This window comes from Diachasma alloeum, unplaced genomic scaffold (assembly GCF_001412515.2).
Source record: "Diachasma alloeum isolate Michigan unplaced genomic scaffold, Dall2.0 Dall_scaffold_00194, whole genome shotgun sequence".
Classification (NCBI taxonomy): Eukaryota; Metazoa; Arthropoda; class Insecta; order Hymenoptera; family Braconidae; genus Diachasma; species Diachasma alloeum.
This window is the reverse complement of record NW_021680359.1, coordinates 1,902,066-1,923,984: the sequence shown is the minus strand read 5'-3', so window position 1 is coordinate 1,923,984 and position 21,919 is coordinate 1,902,066. Positions and strand designations below refer to the sequence as shown.

Sequence of the window (21,919 nt, the reverse complement as noted above, 5' to 3'; positions counted from 1 at the left end):
TCATACATGCCAAGACCTCGGACGGAAATTCTTTGATGATGGCATTTCCAAGTGCAATGAATCGGCTAGGAGTTATACTACAATTTATTATGGTATATATAAATCACGAGAATATTGAAATTTTTTCCACAATGAAAGAAATTTACCGTTTATCCAAGTCCTCCCCCAATTCGAAAGCGATGACAGTGTCTGCAATCTTATCACGATGAGTATCTCGCGATTTCTTTTTCGTTTTGTAATCCTGAACAATTGATGATCTGCCGCTTGAGGTCAAAATTTCTTCTACATCCTACATAAAGATTCAGTAATTATAAATATTTTTCGTTGTTTTCTATTATATGATGCAGAAGTCCATATGATAGATGCCATTTAGTATCTATTTTTGGGATACGGGTGCATTCGGTATTTTTTTCATGTTTTTCGGTGCGTAGGATCCTAATTTGATGGTCGTTATGCCGACAACCGATGCAAAAAAAATAGCACCGATGTAAGGATAGGAAAAAATAGTTTCAATGAAAAATGTTTTTCATTTCAAGCTAAAAGTGATTGCTTTTATGCATTTTTCCCCTAATCCAATTATTTTCGGAGATATTGAGGGTCAAAAGAATCATGCAGTTTTGTAACGCATGGCCTAGAAGGGTCACGCAGGGTACAATGTCGTAGGCATTCGCACGTGAAATTTGGCATTCGAATATCTCGGGAAATAATCCCAATATGAAAAAAATGCATATATTTGAAGATGTTTAGATTGATCAGAAGAACATTTTTCATTTCAACTATTTTTTATCACCTTAGATGGTTTTATTATTAATAACTATTTTTTTGCATCAGTTCTCGGGGAAACGACCTTCAAATTTGAATTCTAAGCACCAAAAAAGAATAATTCCTGCAAATTTAGATTTGTACATTCATTTACCATTCACTATCTCTATTATATCCATTTCCAGTAGAGGTGGAGGTATTGAAGGTGGTGGCGTCTGAGATATTTTCTCTCTCTCGCTCCCATTCGATTCTGCGGGGCTGGTTGAAGACTTGCTTTCTTCTGTATCATGACTCTTTTTACAATATTTGTGTTCATGTTTTAATTTGAAACGTAGTTGATCACCAAGAGCCGGAAAAAGTTGGGCAATGATGGCATCATTGAGAAACGGGAAAACATCCATGTCAATTTTTGCATCTGTGAAAGTATAAAAGAAATCCTCAATCAAAATTGAAAAAATAAAGAAGCCATATAACAATGAGCCTGATGAGAAATGGACGGCCTCTTTATACAATGACTGAGATAAAATTTGAAATTTTTTAGATTCTAATCTCCATATTTGTGATTTTTATAAAAAAATACTGTAATTTTTCCTTGACTTGTTTTTTAAACTATAGAGTTTAGGGGAAAATACTTGCGATACAACTATGCTCCAAGATTCCTATAATTAAGGGTTGAATTTTACTGAAAATATTTCTCCATGCCATCATCAAAAAATATTCACAGGAAAACATGGAGCGTTGATTATTCTCGAGGCTTTAACACCTGATGTATTGTAACACATGATTTGTCCCAATGCATAATCACCTTTAGTCGCTTCTCGAACTTAGATCACATGATATCCGTTTTATTTTTTAATTTTCACTCACCTCTAAATTTTTGAATAACAGCATCACTATAATCCCACTCTATTAAAGTTTTGGAAAGTTCATCTGGTATTAACTCTATTGAGTGAGTCATTGTTATTCACTTTTGTTTTTATCACGATATCACTTAAAAATTTCGAAAACACGTCCGATGCTCCACTACAATGTGTCCACTATGGCAGTCTACGACAGAATGCCGGGAAATTTAACGAACATTCCTGGGTGCATGTGTTTTGGCTTAGTTTATTGGAAAAACCGGCCTGAAGTTGTAAAACAGAGAAAAGAAAGAGAAAGGCCTTATGTTCCAAAGAACTCTTTCTAACCCACGCCAGCGGCCTGGCCTGAGGCTTCAGCCCATCCTTTGTACTTGACCTTTATTTACGATGGGAAACCCCCAGCAAACTTACCAGTGAGTACCCCCATTGTACCCCTCGGTTTTATTACTTTTTTTCGATCAGTGGTAAGTCTATTCAGTGTCGTCTTTCCTGTAAATTTTCAAATGCTTCATTTTCTATTATTTTGGGATGAACTCAATTTAGTTTTCTTCCACCTTCCATTGTTGTTTGTCCCTTTTGCAATTCTGAGTAATTCCATTTCACAGAAACCGTATATATTTTTTCACCTTTCTTTCAACTTTATTTTACATTCCCACTATAATCTTTGAATCATTCGATTATTCCACTGAAAAAAATGAGAATTTCGAAATTCGTTGAAGTAAAATTGATGATCCAATATCTAAATATATTTCAGTGTTCACGTTACATGTATGTGAACTCAATCGTAAAATTAATATATCATTTCATTGCCCTCCAATGAATTTATGTTTGGACCACGCAGAGTGTTCAACGAATTTTATAAATCATTTTTATCTTAATTTTTTCATTAGATGGATGGAACTATAAATAATTAAATGAAATAATGATATAGTAATAAAAAAAAATTACGATTTTTTGTTCCGTTCATTATTTCATACAAAAAATCGTAATTTTTTTTTATTACTATATCATTTAATTGTTTATATTTTTAATTTATTTAATAGGGAAATTTATTCGTTCGGATATTTTTTATGTTCACTCCACCTCAGTTATTTATTGTAAGAACACAATAAAAGTTCATGCCATAAATTAATTTTCAGTATAATATCTAGGTACGATAAATAAACCATTTGTTATTGTTACAAATCAAACGGTAACAAACAATATCATGTTGTATCAACGCAATTGGTTTTTTACTTCCGAAGGGAAGCATTGTATTCCTCCGAATTTAAGTTACCAGTTTTCTTCGTGAAGATGACTAATTTGGGGGTCAGGAGTCCCAATCTGATATTTTTAGACCCTGTCTGTATGTATGTATGTATGTGCGTGTGTATGTGTGTATGTGACCGATTCAGTTTTTTCACGATAACTTCAAAAATAATTACCTGAATCAATCGAATCTGGGCTAGAAATATGCGTTTTTATGTTATACAGACCGAGTTCGAAGATAGTGTCGATTGCGCTTTTAGTTTTTGAATTATTCTCAAAAATTTGGCCAAAGGTTGGCGCAATGTTGGTGCAATGTTGGCGCAAGGTTGGCATACGGTAGGCCATTATGGGAGTCTTATGGGGGTTTATGGCGGTCTTATGGGGTGCTTGTGGGTGTTTTATGGGGGACTTACGGGGATTTATGGGGTCCATATGGGGGTTTATGAGGGTCTTATGGGAGTCTTATGGGAGTTTATGAGGGTCATATGAGGGGGTTGCTAGAGAGGATTTCTAGGGGGATTGTTAGGGGAGGTTGCTAGGAGGGTTGCTATGGGTAGCGTCCCCTGATCTTTCAGCGACGCCTGAATATGAGGGTCTTATGAGAGTATTATGGGGGTCATAGAGGTGATAAGGATAATGAAAGTCTTATAGGGACGTATATCATCAGTTAATGGCAAAGTGCAATGAAAAGACAATATCCGTTCGGAAGCATATTGCTAATTCATTAGCAAAAACAGGCACCATAATTGACACAATTGAAAGTAATTGCCCACTTGTTTTGTACAACATACAATTTGTAGAGTTAACATATTAGATCCTACATAAAATCTTCTGTAGTGGAAAACCCTCAGACTTTGTCAGTGCTGCCAATATCTATGTGCCTGGCACAGAACCTCTGCTATCCGAACAAATCAGACCGCAACAAATCAAATTTTGTTACCGTGACATTTCTATTTTTCTCCGTGTGCGCACGCTCGCATACTTTTAGGACTTCCAATTTTTTCCCCCCATATATTCATTATTAGTGTGACAATACATATATATTTTCTATTAATTCTATTAATTCTTGAGAAAAAATAAATAAAGAGAAATGAGGGGTGAGTTTTAACTCTTGTCGACCATACGTCGAAGAAATCGAATTTCTTTTATCTCGTCTTATTTTTTCGATGTCTAATTCTTGGTATCAGAGCTGACTGCATGAGCTTGCCTTTCTGAAAAACCAAAATACTCGAACAAAACATTGATTTGACTATGACTATGTCAGTACTATGCATTTTCACATTTTACGAGCATTCTTTGTAACGCGGGAACAAATCGTAAAAACCCCAAAGGGTATACGAGAGAAAATCATTTTTTTTACTTCTGGATTGTGTAAAAACATTTTTAATAATAACAAATGACATATCTTTATTCATCTCGAGAGTTTGTTATTTTTCACTCAGTTTCGCTTATCCAACCTTTTTTGTTGTACAACTCAATGGTGCAAAGCAATACCCATTTGAACCATTCAATTGTTTATAACTTTCGAATACAAACAGATCTGGATTCTAGGACCCAAAAAACAGAAAAAAATTAACTGGACCTCATAGTGCATACCTTTTCACCCCCAGCGTATGGATTTTTCAGCTATGCTGATACATCAATACACCACGTTTTTTGGTGAAATACCCTCAATGGACTTTCGATCGAATTGATTGGCAGATTATTTTCATTTATTCCGGTCTTAAAGCCCTGTTCCATTATCTGCCGAACGTTATTTACATTGATTTTTTTGTTTCATTTTCATCTCAAAATTGCAACCCGATACCCCGTCACTCAAGGACACCCGAAAATTTGGAATTGAGATTTTTAAAAAAGCAAAAAAAATTCTGAACATTTTGAAAGAGCGTTTTTAATTAGTATCGAGGAATAATTTCAATAGAGGAGATAGAAATAATGTATAATTACCGTGGCAAATGGTGGCCTGTCAGTCGCCGACACCATGGGGGAGAAAAGACGAAATAATAAATCCTCTGATACCGCAACAAGACGATTGTACGAAAAAAGGCTCTTTGAAAAAATTTGTCACATTTTCATGAATTTCTTGATCGCACTTTTATGATGATTTCTTAATCACTTACGCCAATCTCCTCGATTGATAAATACTGACGATCAGCTGTCATTTTTACCGGGTATTGAAAACAGGAAAATCGCTCTTTCTTCCTTTTTTTGCGCCCCCGACGAAAGTGACAGTTGATGGATAGTACAATTTTCAATTGAGGAGATTGGTGTAAATGATCAGTAGTTCATCGTAAAACTGTGATAAAAAAAATCTTAAAAATACAAAAAATTTTCAAAGAGCCTTTTTTCGTACCATCGTTTGGTTGCGCTGTGCCAAAGGAGTTATTATTTCTTCTTTCCTCACCCCATGGTGGCAACTGACAGTCCGTCGTTTGCCATGATAATTATACATTACTTATATCTCCTCTATTGAACTCATTCCTCAATATTAATTAAAAACGCTCTTTCAAAAAGTTTCGAACTTTTTTCACTTTTTTTTCAACCTACATTTATAATTTTCAGGGATCTCTGAGTGACGGGTGCATCGAGTTGAAATTTCGCAATAGAAATCGAACAAAAAAAGCAATCTAGATGACGTTCGGCAGATAATGAAGCCGGGCCTTGACTAAGGATTTTCTTAACATCCAAATTTAATTTGTTTAACTGACGATTAAGGTAACTGAAGTTTGTTCTTGATCCTTCAGAAGAGATTCTGAGAAAAACAAACCTCAGCCGAGTCCCATGGAAAGGTTCAAAAGATAAGAGGGTATAATAAAGAGCACCCTAAATAATTCTCAATGTTGTGATTTTTCTAGGAAAATTTACGAGAATGCATAGATGACGTAATAAATTCTAAAACTACAAGGCCCGGGTACGCCAAGCCCAGTTAAGAAAATCCTCAGGGAGCCTATTGGGAACTTAGATGGAGGCGGGGCGTAGGTCGCGGACCCTACATGTATGGGTTCACATTTTTGCCACTCGACAGTAGCTCCTTGGGAGAGATAGGGCTCGCAATCTACTTACACGGGTTCCTATTCCATTCGATAGATAGNTCGCACTTTTATGATGATTTCTTAATCACTTACGCCAATCTCCTCGATTGATAAATACTGACGATCAGCTGTCATTTTTACCGGGTATTGAAAACAGGAAAATCGCTCTTTCTTCCTTTTTTTGCGCCCCCGACGAAAGTGACAGTTGATGGATAGTACAATTTTCAATTGAGGAGATTGGTGTAAATGATCAGTAGTTCATCGTAAAACTGTGATAAAAAAAATCTTAAAAATACAAAAAATTTTCAAAGAGCCTTTTTTCGTACCATCGTTTGGTTGCGCTGTGCCAAAGGAGTTATTATTTCTTCTTTCCTCACCCCATGGTGGCAACTGACAGTCCGTCGTTTGCCATGATAATTATACATTACTTATATCTCCTCTATTGAACTCATTCCTCAATATTAATTAAAAACGCTCTTTCAAAAAGTTTCGAACTTTTTTCACTTTTTTTTCAACCTACATTTATAATTTTCAGGGATCTCTGAGTGACGGGTGCATCGAGTTGAAATTTCGCAATAGAAATCGAACAAAAAAAGCAATCTAGATGACGTTCGGCAGATAATGAAGCCGGGCCTTGACTAAGGATTTTCTTAACATCCAAATTTAATTTGTTTAACTGACGATTAAGGTAACTGAAGTTTGTTCTTGATCCTTCAGAAGAGATTCTGAGAAAAACAAACCTCAGCCGAGTCCCATGGAAAGGTTCAAAAGATAAGAGGGTATAATAAAGAGCACCCTAAATAATTCTCAATGTTGTGATTTTTCTAGGAAAATTTACGAGAATGCATAGATGACGTAATAAATTCTAAAACTACAAGGCCCGGGTACGCCAAGCCCAGTTAAGAAAATCCTCAGGGAGCCTATTGGGAACTTAGATGGAGGCGGGGCGTAGGTCGCGGACCCTACATGTATGGGTTCACATTTTTGCCACTCGACAGTAGCTCCTTGGGAGAGATAGGGCTCGCAATCTACTTACACGGGTTCCTATTCCATTCGATAGATAGAGTACCCGAGTGGAAATTCCGGTCAGGTCTTGATCAAGTTTGGATCAGGTTAGACCTGACCACTGATCAGATATTGCTCAAGTTGACGGATCCGGTCTTGATCAGACATGTTACGCCTCTGACGCCAATCCGGATTTGATCAGGACGAATGGATCCGAACTTGATCAAGTCAACTGTATGAAAACCGGATGACCTGTCTGTCTGTGTCAATAACAATTATCAGCTATAATACCCCAAGACCTTCAAAATTATCGGATATTTCCCGAATGTTTTGTTGCATAGCAACGAGAGGGAGCTGATCCCGATCGTTGATATGCAGGAAAACTTGAGGGAAATATCCGATGAATTTTGAAGGTTGAGGGGTATTCGGAGGACAATTTCTTCAATTCTGATTTTGGCCGATCAGGGTGCAGTGTTCGGGGTTATGGGACACATCTCACCAAAATGTGAGGAATATCTGTCACATTCGTAGAAAATAATTGACAGGCTACAGCCGGGGAAATGCAGCCGGGGAAACTATCAGTGTGAAACGCGTCACGTGACTCCGAGTACTGCACTCTGATTGGTCAAAATCAGAATTGAGGAAATTGTCAATGATAACTGATCCAAAACAAAAGACAATTCAATTCTTTCACCGTAAGCCGCCTATCTTAATGAATCTCTACTGTTATTACCTCTGAAAAAGCTTATTATTTTTTTACCGATGCTGGGGATCGAACCGGGGACCCTATGATTGCTAATCCTATGCCCTAACCACTACGCTATCACGCTATTACTATTGAGTAAACTGTACATTGCCTATATTATTTGTATCGGGGTATTCGTTGAATTTACGATTATTCCTGATCTCACGGAAATGTGCGTGTGTATTCTCAGAGATAAAATATGTTCAATTAAATTTTTATTTATTTCATTAATGAATAATAATAATGATAATAACAATAACTCTAATAAATAAATAGACATTTGGTGTTTTTTTTTCTCAAGGTCATTTGCGTGTAAATTCGATACTCCTCTAATACGTATTTACGATATCATCATCCCTCCCTTCTGTACATTTGAGAAGGGCTGGCTGTTAATTAAATTGATTAATTAAATTTAATTCGTTAAATTAAATTAATTTAATTCATTTTAATTATAGTATAATGATCCTTTTTAAATGGGGCTCGGTCGGTAACGGCATACCATCCAGATGGGCCGACCCCCGCGTCCTCCAATTTTTCGAAGTTTTTCACGCATTTCGGAGTGAAACTGTGGAAAAAGTAATCACTATTTGCGGGGTGGCATTTACCCGGTCTGGCAACGTTATCTCGGCACAAGGTAACCCATTCCTGGGAAACGGACACAAATTGGAGGACGCCCTGAAAGTGAGGTTAGGGTACCGAGACAGCCGGACTCAGGCCCCGGGTTTAACCTGCACTCTCATGGACAGCGCTCTGCGTTTCAACGCAGAGCAATCATCTGCAATCAGCGGACGGAAGCTGACAGAAATCGAGACGTAGGAGAAAGGAAGCACAGGGGATCTGCAGTCCTGGAGGAAAGTACCGAGGAATAGTGAGGCAGTTGGTGAGGATATTTGGCAGTGCGGGAAGCGGGGGAGCGAACGACGGCGCAGGAAAGGCAGCCTACCCCGATCGGACCCATTACGCCTGGCATGAACTCAGCGAACAACTGATGGAAATTTAACTGAGGCAATCGCAGGAAATTTAACATGTGAACTCTTCCGGAATATTAGTGTGTGATGATTTTGTTAAAATTGGCATTATTTTGAAGAACTTTTTGGCATTATATACAGTCAGCTACATACGAGCACCTTCAACTATTTCGGTCTTATGTATTTTTATATACAACGTGTGTACAAACAAGGAATTCGTACTTTATCTGTAAAAGGTGTAATTACCATACAGTGGAAATAAATAAATCAATCAATCCTTTTTAAAGATTGAAAATAACTATTGATAACGGTTGATAAAATTTAATTTGAATAGTATAATAATAGTTAATTAAATTATCTGAAAAACTTATTAAAATTAATGTCAGGTGAACCGGATCTGAATCTGATCATTTTCTCTTCAATTGACCCCGTTCAAATGCCGATCAAAGATATCAAATCCGAATTTGATCAAATTGGGGTCAGGCAGCCGACCTCAGAGTGAGATCGTGCCTACCTGATCAAAACTTGATTTGAATCATCCTGCAGTTTTTCGGATCCGATGTACTGGATCAAAACTTGGTCAGGTTCTCATCAGGCATCATCTGATCATGTCTACCTGATCAGAACTTCATCTGAACCCGCCTGTAGTTTTTCGGATCCGATCTGCTGGATCAGAACTTGATCAGGTTCTCATCAGGCATCATCTGATCATGTCTACCTAATCAGAACTTGATCCGAATCAACCTGTAGTTTTTCGGATCCGATCTGCTGGATCAGAACTTGGTCAGGTTCTCATCAGGCATCATCTGATCATGTCTACCTGATCAGAACTTGATCCAAATCCACCTGTAGTTTTTCGGATCCGATCTGCTGGATCAGAACTTGGTCAGGTTCTCATCAGGAATCACCGGATCAGTCGAACCTTACAAAAATCTGATCAAGTTCTGATCATGCTTCAGGTGGGCCTGAAGCAATTTTCACTCGGGATAGTCGAGTTCTTGACTTCCCAATTCTCGAATTGAAATCGCACGTTCGACTTCGACAAGTCACATGCGGCCCCGTTAAAATCGAACGCACGATTTCAACTCGAGAATTGACGCCCAAGTATCGGAATAAATAAAAATAATCTGCCGATCAATTTTGATCAAAAGTTGATTAAAGGTATTTCACCAAAAGACGTGTATACATGTGTCATCATTATTTGCCACTAATACCACTAAGTATGGACCGACGGCCGTGGCTGTGTGATAGAGTGTGGGATTCGCACGCGGCGGACCTAGGTTCGCTTCCCGGCTGCGTCGCCAAATTTTCTGAAATTCTCAATCTCACAGTGTCATTGTCGAGCGGGAGTCTCATAAAAGAGACCACTGTATTTGGGCAGGTTTTTCCCTCAAGTGAGGTTTTCCCTCGTTCTTCGACGAATGCAGTGCAGGGGGTTGGGGAGTGGGATAAGGGGAAAATCGTAAAAACCCGAGAGTGTATAGGAAAAGAAAAAAAAACGCTAATTATTAAGCATTTAGACAATATTCACGACCGAATAACTGTATGAAAACACTCCATATGGAATAAATTTGCTCCAAACCAAAACTTTATTCTGAAGATTTATTTAGTTGACAAGGCTTCGTGCAACCGGCCCTTAGTTACGAAAAAATCTAATTTGAACGTTGGATGCGTTGGATGGATTATTTTACCAGGAAATTAACGCCTGTGGGTTAAATTATAGTGTTAACTCAAGTGAGGCTACAGGATGATTGAAAAATTATTCTTCCATGACCCTTAGGATATAACTCACCCTGAGAATAAGTTTACCCTCAGGTTTATTTGCTTTTAACCCTCAAGGTGAAAAGCGTAGTAGGGTGCTCGAATGGGGACGCTGGCATTCCGCTTTGACAGCCGTAGAATAGGGATATTGAAATTCACCTTAGAGAATTAACACAGCTTGGTGCAACCAGGCCTGAGGCATTTATTTTGCAGAAAATTTCATGAAAAAAAGGTCCCACGGCACTAAGACCTAGGTTGCACTAAGCGCTGTAAAGCAAATACACTCTAAGACAGAATTTATGCTCAGAGCATAGTATATTTCTCAGCTAGGGAGGTAAAATCAATATGGGTCGTGTCCACCTGTAGAATTACCAAGGGTGGTAAGCACGTATAGGTAACAGTCTTTTAGTTTACCTCCCGTGGTTAGAACGGCATTTTTCACTACGGCCGAAGTGCCCGAAATTTGAATAGACCCCAGCCGTTGAGTGTAACAAGAAGAAATAAATTTAAAATGCGAAAACAAAAAATTATTATTCATCATTTATCATTTTTTATGTGAATTCTAAAATTATAAATTAATTCCGAGCTTGGTGCAACTGGCCCACAAGTGATAATGTTTGAATATTGAATCCGAAGAATGATTTTTTATGTATCCCGCAGACACATTTCAGTTAACACTGCTTTCAACCCTGTGTTAACATTTTTTCTTTCAGTTGACAGGCTTTGGGTGTCACCGGCCCCTAGACCAGACAAGTTAAATTTTGGAGAAGTTAATTGTTATTAGTACCCATCAATTTTTAATTAGTAAATTAATCATCAATTACATATCCAAATTCTGAATTATTTTATCAATCAATAATTGAGCTCGGAGGATTGACGATTATTTGGATAGTCGAAAATCCCTTTTATGAAAATTAGAAATATTTTCTCAAAAGTCAATTTACAATTCCATATTTTCAATTGTTAAATTCGTTCAATTGAAAATTTAAATTATCAACTATTTTATAATTTTCAAATTTCAATAACAATATTACAAAAACTAATGATTGATGCCGGTCCATGCCCTAAACATTTTCCTTCAACTCACTAGTTTTGGAGATATCTGAAAAATATTTATTTATATGAGCGGTTTTTCTTTCTTCTGAAGGAAACTGAAACAACACTTGCGGAATTAAGGATAATCGGGTGAGGAGGAAATGTAGGAGGTGAGGCGGAGGGATTTCTATTGTTTTCCTGCAAAAAACCAATCGCTGGACAAAAAAATTATTCCCATTCGGATTCAAAATTCAGGCAATATTAGGGAGTATCTCCGGTTAAAAATTATTTTTGAGGCCAATCAAATTTATTTGTATCTGTTCCACGCATTGAATGGTTTTCAGATTGTTTTTTTTTTAATAAATGAAAAAATATTAATTCATGCGAAAAAGTGGCAACATCGTCGGTAGTGTTTTTTTTTTCACCAGGAGCTGGTACCACTGGTTCGAGGGAGCTCCAATCACAACGCTTCATCGCTCTCTCTCAAGTTTAAATTGACCGCGCTACCCCCACCCGATCGTTACTTGAGACGTTGGTGTTTCGTTTGGGCTGCGTGCGCAGAAATTTCATTTTTCAGTACTTTTTTCGCTATTATTAATAAACAATGCTCCTAGGCGACAATCTTTTTCACTCAAAAAATCATTGATCACATGTTCTAAATGTGTCTAAAGTTTCATGACTTTGGCTGCTTTTTTCCCTTGGGTTTTGCAGTTTTTTTTGTGATTTCCATAAGATCACGGGTTAAATGCCCACTTTTTCAAAAATTCATAATAAATTGACCATGTTCCCCAGCAGTCTGAAACTTTACACACGCCTTTTCCATCATTTAAAGAATACGTAAAAAATAAAAGAGAAAAATGGCTGCTTCTTTTCTAACCCTCCGGGCTCGCCCGATTATCCTTAAGCTGAGACAATTGTTCGATGTATTATTCATGTATTTCCATGCACACTAGGGTGGCCCATTTTACGGGTATTCCTGAATATTTCCGATTTCGTCTCAAAAAATGAGTCTTCAGTTGATAAAATACCCCTGTGAATTTTTTCATATTTTTAAACTGCATTTTGATGGTTGCGCCGTGTGTTCAAAGTTTGACTGACATTTTTGACCTACTGGCGGTAGAGGTCATAAAACTTGGGTAGAAGTTAAATATCCTCAATGATACGCCCGTGTCAGGCAGTAAGTATGGCTCCGAGTGAGGGTTCAGGTGTGTTACCTAGGTAATTGTTTTTTTTTGTATTCTTTAGTCTTTGATTATGTATGAAATTAATTAAAATGTTTCGAAAAATAATGATATAAAATAGAGTTGAAGGAAATAAGCATAATTAACCTTTTGAGTTGAATAAACGCACCCAGGATTCCTTCGGGTTAAGTTAGGTTTGCCTAATGCCTTTTTTGTTACAAATGTAGTTGACACTTCTTTCAAATATATGGGAAATATAAAATTCTCAATATATCAAAAATAATCAAAGAATAAAAAATACAAAAAACCAAAGAAAAAGAAGTTATTAAAAACTTGATACATGAAATATTGAAGAACAATTTTTCTGGCCTAATGAATGGAATCCCCTCTCCCTGACATTATCGTGGATTTTCCTTGCCTCCTTCTGCCGCCTGAAGCGTATTACTGACGCACTACAGTCATCATACAAGGTTTTCCTCCTTTCTTATCGTTTTTTCATGAATGCATCATCCGAAAACATGAAAACTATATACAAAATTTTAGCTAAATTTTAAAGCAGCTCTACGATGCGAGTTCAGTCCCTTCCCAGCGCAGGTTAGTTCGGCAGGTCAAATTTTTTGCGTAGGCTCAATTTCTGTGTTTACGACCGTTGTAAAAGCACCGCATGAGCCGGACACCTGTCTTTACTGGAAATTTAGGAATTATCTTTCGCATTTTTTTCAGAATTCAATTGGTGGGGAAGAAAATTTTTTTCTTTGAATTATTGTCAGATAGTTCCATAATCTATCAACCGAATCGGGATGAAAAACGGCCAGATACCCAGCGTGCTAGAGGCGTCTAAAAATCACTGAATTGAGTAGAAATGAGGATTTTCATTTTGTTAAGTAATAAGTTTTCTGTTGAGACAAAAATTAATTCTGTTCTTAAACCTCCCTCTGAACGGTTCACGGTGGGGAAACACCGAGGGATGTAATAATTGAGTTTTTAAAAAAATATTGACACATTCGATCTCTACGATGCGGGTAAAAGTCCATAAGAAATAAAACTACACGGCACAACCTTGAAAAATGATTCAAAAATTTTGAAAAAATTCACATGTACTTTCCATGTCATTGGTTATCTTTATCAAACACGAAAATTATGGAATTCAATTTTTTTTACATATGAGCCATCCTAATGCACACCGTATCAAAATACCGCAGCATAATGAAAAAAACGATAAAATTGGAAATTCCTAACGATAAATTTCCAACTCGTCAGGAAACAAGTGTTTTTTATCTCTGAGTTTCGATACCTTTTGTTCTACCGCGAGGGGTCGTCAACCTCACTCCGACCTAAAATGAATCGAACAAAAACGCGGGGAAACGTCAAAAGGTACACACATCGCTCCTATGAGTCATGAGTTATGACACATCCGGTATCAACAGTACAGAAAAATTATTGAGTTTGCAGATGAACCAGGCGGAGTGGATCGATCATGAAAAGATTATTTGGTCACTGGAAAGTCTAGAAGGTATCAGAAAAACTCATATAAGGTTAAGTAAAGTATCGTAAGATACAAAGAAAATTACTGCGCAACACAATCAGACTTTGTCTTGCGCCCGATTAATTATGTTAGCACGATAATTCTTCACGGATTGTTGTCTCCGCGTAGTTTTCGAAGCTGCCCTCACATTCGTTAATAATCTAAGTGACGCGGCGTTTTCTTTTAGGAAAAAATTGAAAGGTACAGGAAGGTAGAGGAAATCTATCTACTAATTACAGACAATCACAAAGAATGCGTTCTTCAACTGATATGCAATATAGATGAGCGAATTCACCAATTCTATATACGAAAAATGACCTCAAAATTTTGAAAGTTTTTCTGTATTTTTTTATCGCAAAACATCATTCAAAAAGAAAAAATTGAGCGTAAACGGCGCCCCTCTAACTCAATTATTGACGGAAATATTGAAGATTGAAATTTTCTTTCTAAAAACTTTTTTTGCGAATTAATTTGTGCAAAAAATTTGACACTAAAATTAACAAAAAAAAATTGAACCCGTAGATTTTGTCGGAAATCTTGGCTTTTCGAAAAATTCGCTCTCTCTTAACGGACTATATCTCTGTAAAGAATGGAGATATGACGAAAAGATACAAAAACACATCTATGTATTTTTGATGGAAAAACAACTTTGATGCGAATTTTTTCTCCGTATCTTGAACAGTTTCCTTGGTAACTGTGATAAACAAAAACGTTATAGGTAATTTTCCTCATTGTAAAACACCAGATCGTTCATATCTCATTAACGGCTACGAGCAGAGGAAAATTTCAAAAAACAAACTAAATGTGAAATTTGATGGCGAACATTTTTCGTTTGCATTATTTTTTTTCTATCTCCATCGAATTTGCCGGTAAACGAATAGGAGCGCGGCGACACCTCGCGCAAGTGCTAACGCGCCACCAGCTTTACTCCCACCCCCATAACTCTTTATCTGTCATAGAGAAAAAAGTTATACTACAAGATATGTTTTTTTACATACCAAACATCTTTTGTTCGAAACTTTTTTCTCTATCTGGGACCGTTTTTTCAATATGATTGTTTAAACAATTAAATTGTTAATAACAAATGAAACGCCGAAATTTTTGAAAAAGTAACAGACAGATTCGATATCAGCGACAAAAAAACATGAATTCCACACATCAAAATTTTGGGACTCTCAACAGGATACTTGGTACAGCGTATGAACTATACAAGAAAGGTCTTTAACGAGAAATCAATATTTTGCTTCAATCCTGAGATATTGTAAAAAAATTAATTGATAACTGAATCTGGAGATGATTTTTCCATAAATATCTTTTTTTAATTATTATTAGCGCGAAATTAATATTTTCATACAGCCATAAAAATTTTTTAATAATAATGGTAATAATATCATAATAATAATAACAAAGTATAAATGAATATCTTTGAATATACGGCAGATGGAGAAAATTTTTATGGTAGTTTTTTGTCATTTTGCTCTACAAAAAATATTTATTCAAAAAATTCTCTATTCCCTTTAGATTTCGAGATATTTTTGAAAAACCATTTTTTTGGGAGGACAAAATTTTATTTTTCTCTGCATGTTGACCCTGCTTACCTGTAAGCTTGTGAGAGCACAAAAAAAAAGGTTTTTGTTAGGAAATTTTCTGAACTTTCGGATGAAAAAAAAAAAAAGGTGGGGAAGGACCCCAACGATCGTTTGAAATTTTCTTCTCGAGTTTTTCATGCCAAAATATATAGATGGATTCAATTTTTTTTGTTATTCTGATTAGCGCGTAATTAAAATTGAAAAAAAGTTTTAGAAACAAAAAAAATCAATCTTCAATATCTCCGTCAATAATTGAGTTAGAGTAATGACTGTTTGCGCTCATTCCTGATCCAAAACTGTACCATTTATCATAGTAATTCCATATGGGCTTCTCTGTTAAATGAGCCAATTGAATTTCTAGCACTGAGTTTTAGAAATTTAAGGAGAAAAACCAATCTCCTTAAATTCTGACCATAAGTTGTAAAATTCATAGAAAATTCTCTCCTAGACCTACGGTGATTTAGTTAAAAATTACAATTGATATGTAATGAGATTTACACGTTGAAGGTATGTGCCAGTATCGCGCCTCAGGGTTCACCTGTTGCACATGCAATTTACTTATCTCGCGATGTGAATCGATCATTCATCGGAACCAGATGGACAAGAACCGACAGGATGACCTTGTGCCACCTCCCTATCCTTTCGAATAATGGAGAGGCCTCAATGCCCATCAGACTTCTGAATTAACCCTAGTTGGTCACCATATGAGAACTGTGACTTGGTCACCTCCGCAGGGAATTGTCGCCTTATTATTTAGGCCCGAGCGTTGCCGAATTCACTCTATACTGCCCGGGCGCGTTTAGCGAGACTTCGGCAACGTCGCACAACGGGCAATTTCATTTAACATGGGAAAAAATCGTCCGTCTGTTAGAAATTTTTTTTTTTCTTCAGGACTTGTGGATATAAATAATTTTAAAAAATATTATGATTTTCTAGATACTTGAATTGACGCATTCCATTTTTTTAGGATTTTTCCGCTCAGCCAGTCAATGGTTTAAGAAAAAAAAATCGACCTTCTGCGGCGTTTCCCTCCTATGGTGACCAACTAGGGTTAAGAAGCGCCAGATTTCGTTCGTAAATAAAAGAGCTCTCACCATTTCCATTCCGATGCATAACGATCATGCGACTGTGCCTTAGCGAACTTCTTGTCGGTGTATGTCTGCCGGCAATTTGTGACGCGGCCAAGTTGACGGGAACGGTCGTCGACAAACAATTGGTCATCGTCGGCGCTTTGTCGAGATCCTTATTGTCTCTTGTATTGTCAGGTTCCATCCAAGCAATGTGACCTGTTGAAACCGCACTTATAAATATTTTTCAATTTCCCAAATGCTTCAATGCATAATTATGTGATTTTACTCTGATCCGTTCGAGAATTTTTGTGAATTTCGTAATAATCATATGAGGATAATAAGATAAGACGTTTTCAATACAAAATAGCCTAGGTTTTTTTTTCATGTAGGAAAGGGCGCATGATTGGCTAGTGATTTATACATATTATTTTTGATCAGTAGGTATTCATTTATGTATTTTTTATTAAAAAAGGACAATGTCCGTTTTTATTATCATTCGATTTGAGAAAAAATTTGAAAAATGATCCTCAAAAATTTACACGATGAAAAATTCACGTTGTAAGGTTTAAGAAATTAGTTGGATTTAAGAGTGAAATCGATGCCATTTTCCTTTTTGGTTTGTTTTTGTGTTTTGGAACGTTATTCTTCTATTTTTTTCAATGTGCATGTAAATTTATTGTTCATAATAATTCCATAAGTATTTTTGTTATATACAAAGGTACAAATTTTTTTTGAAATTTAAATATTAGAATTTTTCAACTATATTTTTCCCGTGCATCTTTCCTGCATAGCTTAGCCATCGCACATATATGTATAATAAACTTAAAAAAATGAATATATATTGATCAGTTTTAAAATGATTTAAAATATATATATATATATATATATATATATATATATATATATATATATATATTTTTTTTTTATTTTCAGACATGTTTATTTATTTATTTATTCATAAGCTAAGATAACCTTGAAATATTCATAAGCCTAGCATATGCTTAGCGAAATAAATTGCTGACCAAAAATGTGTCACCTATTTTTTAATAGAGGATTTTTTAAATAATTTACGACCACTGAATAATGAGATAAACCTTCGAAAACAAGTGGTTAATGACATTTGTTTAAATGTGAGTCTAGGTATTGTTGTTGATGAATTAGCAATTAATTGTCGAATGAACTTTTATTCTATTACACGGTCCCCTTTAATAATAAAAATTTTCCTTAAAAGAGGGATTCTCAAAAAAATTGACAACACACACATGCCTACAGACATACACTAAAAATAATATATTGCAACTTTTCAGGCCATACTTAATTATTTTGACGAAAACAATGCTCGCATTTGGGAACTGAAACTTATTATCTCATTTTGTAACCCGATAAAGAATGGCCTCACCATCTTTCAACCTAATTAGAAAGGCATTGGAATTTTTTGAATCATCTTAATTGATTTGGCATCAGATGTTTTTTTTCAGTAATCATTGAAACCCCGATTCTTAATAAGAACCTCACAAACAATAAGTATGGTGTGATTCTCATCACATTCTAATAAAGTCATGAAGTCATTGACATAAATTTTCCAAGCTATGGCGATTAAGTGCCGTTCACTGATGATTTTTCAAGTGAGGTATCGTATTTTGAAAAAGTATCATTATCTCTGAAACTATCATAAATTGAATTTCAATCGGTGTCGATATATGTTGAGAGCTTATGAGATTTTATGTTCAGAAAAAAAGTCCACGAGATCCGAGTTAATCAATAAATTCTTCATTGGAACAATTCCAGAAAAACAAAAAATATAATCATTTAATGACTCATGAGATTCCATCACCATGCAACCATTTTTCTTTGCTTTTTCAAAGCTATTTCGGAAATTCCAGTGATGAAACTCCGTGAGTCATTCAATACCGATAAAACGTAACAATCCGATCAATGGTTTTCCAGAACTCTAAATAAATGACGAAAATCGGTTAAAAACGGCAATACGTCCTTAAACGCTCTACCATTCCAATTCAGGTTTCTATGATTGTCACTCACCTGTTGCTCGATTATTCCCCTGAATCTTCGACACATTACCAACACTCGTTGCACTTGCAACCAGTGTTATCGTGGTAGTGGCCCCGTTCTCTCGCACCTGATTCAAGTTACCTACACTCGCGGCGGATGTTACGCACGGCGGCATTGCTGACACGTCCTACGTCACACAATTCCCTCATAAACTTTTTTCTGTCTCTCATTAACGTACATATATACAACTGAATCAAGGTAAACCAAGCGTCACATCACCTTGTAATTATCGTAGAAGCTGACGGGCCGAGTCCTACCATTGCACTGACCCGCCGGCGCCTCATCGTCCTGTTGCACCTGAGAAAAGCCATTCAAACCGGCGCCGGGATGCGCGCGCATCTCCTCCGGCATTCTTTGAAATATCCGGTGCCACTTCAATTTAATTGCATCTGAATGAATCAAATAGATGATACATATGTGAGGAGAAAAAAAATGTGCAGTGACTTGACAAACATAAAGATGGGTCTTGAAATTTGAGGGTAGTTATTTTGCAAATATACGAAAAGCTAGTGAATTTAGTAGCAAATTTCAGATTTTTTTTTCGCAAAACAAAAAAAAATATGTCTCTGATCTTAAAAAACCTCTCAAACAATCTTTTTCATAGATCACGAACAAGATCTCTCGATCAATTCCTGTTTGAGAACTTCTTCTTTTCGAGAATAATTGGGTTTTTACTACTTCATTACTCGAATTTTAAATGCAAAATAGTATGAATACGCAAAAGGCTGTGTAATTGGAGGAATAACAACTCATTTCCCTATCTAACTCTGTGTTTAAATAGGTAGGTCACATTGTCACATTCGCATTGTATAAACCGGTGAGACTAGCAATAAAATGCGTTTGACCTGTTCATTCCTATTACGCAATTCCATGTGTAGCATTAGCACACGAACTCCATCCATCTATTCGGTGCTTGGACTTGGGAGGGTGAATGCCAATTATGTGAAAGTAAATGCAATAGGTACTAAACGCAACGCGTGAGCGGTTCAGTAAACTCAATGGCACTAATGCGAGAACGACAGGAATAAAGTTAAAAGATCAACTTTTTAACGAATGAGAAAAACGATAGATGACTAATGCGAGAACGACAGGAATAAAGTTAAAAGATCAACTTTTTAGCGAATGAGAAAAACGATAGATGACATTTATCACAGTTGCTCATTAGAATATGTGGGAGAAACGCGAGGAGTATTCAGGTTCCCGGAGTGAGCGTTGCAACATTCATGTTTTTCGGAGAGAATTAGTGGAGAGGTACTAATTTAGTCATCAAGTGGTAAAACAAGGTACGCTCAAAAGTTACTTACATATCCCTTGCCAAATATATCTTTGTGCAATCTCTGATTATGAGTGATCTCACTTTACTAGCTTTTCACAAAATTAATTTAGTAGCGAAGCGGTAAACCGGGTTAAGTCGATTTTTTTTCAAAAATGAGTTTTTCACTGAAATCGACACTTGAGGGTATGATGCATCTGCCGCATAAACGATTTTAGCTTTGGAATATATTTAATACCTTTTTCGAAACGAAATAAGACCGGTTAAGTCGCACTTTTGAGAAAAATCCATTTCAGAGAAGCTAAGTCGACATAACCCGAAAAAAATGATTTAAAAATGAGCCAAGTCGACTTAGCTGGTTTTGTATGGGTTCAATAGGTATTCTTAAAATTCTTCTTAAATTGCAGTAGTTTGAATTAAAGAACTGGATTTCTAGCTTTCCCACTTTACCGACTATAGAATTTTACTATGACTTTAGAATAAAGGAAAATTAATTAAATCCATCCACCTGCTAATTTCTCAATCGATTTTTTTTTTATTGAGTGGCGGTTTAAGTCGACATAACTCGGTTGGAGGGGAAAATGGAAAGAGCTAAGTTGATAAAAATTGTTAAAAAATGGTCTGCAGAAGTTGCAACTTATCGTGCTAAAATTTCTCTCGATATTGAACGAAATCCGTGCCTGAGTTTGATTAAACTCACCAAAGGGCAGTGACTATGAGTTTTTTGACTCTCCTAAAAAATTCACATTTTTTAACTTAACCCGTTTTACCGCTTCGCTACGGAATTGATGGAGGTAATGTGTAGAAACTCAATGAATTGCGGAGAAAATATTTCAAATAGTTTTGGTAAAATTAATAAATTAGTACTTAATGGAATGTAATGTAATACAATAAAAATCACCCCCACATTCAAGTAACTTTTTGACAAATGTCATCGAATCTGAAGAGCATAAACAAATTAGGATAGTAACCTTTTAGTATAAGAAAATCAGCGCTGTCTTAAAGTTATTTCCAAAAAATTTGACTGCTCTCCTTGAGATCTGAAATATCCTTCAAAAACTATTACTTCAAATTCACTGACTCCTCTTGCTCCTCTTCACTACTACATTTATTTACGACTCGAATTGATGAATTATTTAATTAATATTAATGTTTTTAGATAAGCAATAAATACTGATGAACTGAGCCTCGTTGGACGTCACGGTGACAACTAAGACTTGGATTACTTGGGAAACAGGAGACGAGCCCCACCAGATCCCTCCTCCTTACTTGTATCCGTTTGCGCTTCAAAGAAGTGCCCAGCACTTTCGATTTTTTTCTCCAATGACTAAATTAGTTACATCAGCGCCCTAATCTTAATCAATCAATAATGAAAATTAATTTCAATACCTTGGATTTGTACATTCATATTAGAATGACGCAGAGAATCTGGTATTTATGTGGCCAGCCAAAAACTTGAATGAAAACTAGACTTGTTTACGTTGAACTGAGAACCACTGAGACCGGGTACTTTCACGTCGTTGAGTGTTCAGTGCGAGAGACCACGCAAGACGGAGGCATCTCACCACCGTCATGCCCACTGATGATCACGCCTACCTTTACCTTGACTCCCTCTTCTTGTGGTTATTATTGTACAATTATTTCCATAGTTGACTGGTGAGAAGAGGAGATGAGTCCATAAATAATGAATTTGTCGATGATTTTGAAAAAAATCTCCAAGAGGAAGAGGTTGAGAAAAATTCAGCAAAAGTTATTATTTTCGACGGGAATTTTTTTCGACTTGTAGAAACGTCTA

The 21,919-nt window shown here is 36.2% G+C and overlaps 1 protein-coding gene across 3 annotated transcripts in view; it reads right to left on the bottom strand.

Moving 5' to 3' along the window:
• LOC107048512 overlaps positions 1-21,657 on the bottom strand; it is a 31,948-nt gene extending 10,291 nt beyond the window's left edge. For 2 of the 3 annotated variants that reach the window (XM_015271696.2, XM_015271697.2), the window contains exons 1-4: positions 21,514-21,657; positions 19,071-19,240; positions 18,822-18,978; positions 16,806-16,997 (exon numbers count right to left, since the gene is read on the bottom strand). In XM_015271696.2, coding sequence (XP_015127182.1) covers positions 16,806-16,997; positions 18,822-18,978; positions 19,071-19,240; positions 21,514-21,532 — 538 coding nt within the window. In that variant the 5' untranslated portion in view covers positions 21,533-21,657. Of the gene's footprint in view, positions 1-16,805; positions 16,998-18,821; positions 18,979-19,070; positions 19,241-21,095; positions 21,433-21,513 lie in introns of those variants that run through there. The other variant, XM_029126806.1, reaches the window with a different exon arrangement.
• Positions 21,658-21,919: the final 262 nt, after the last annotated feature.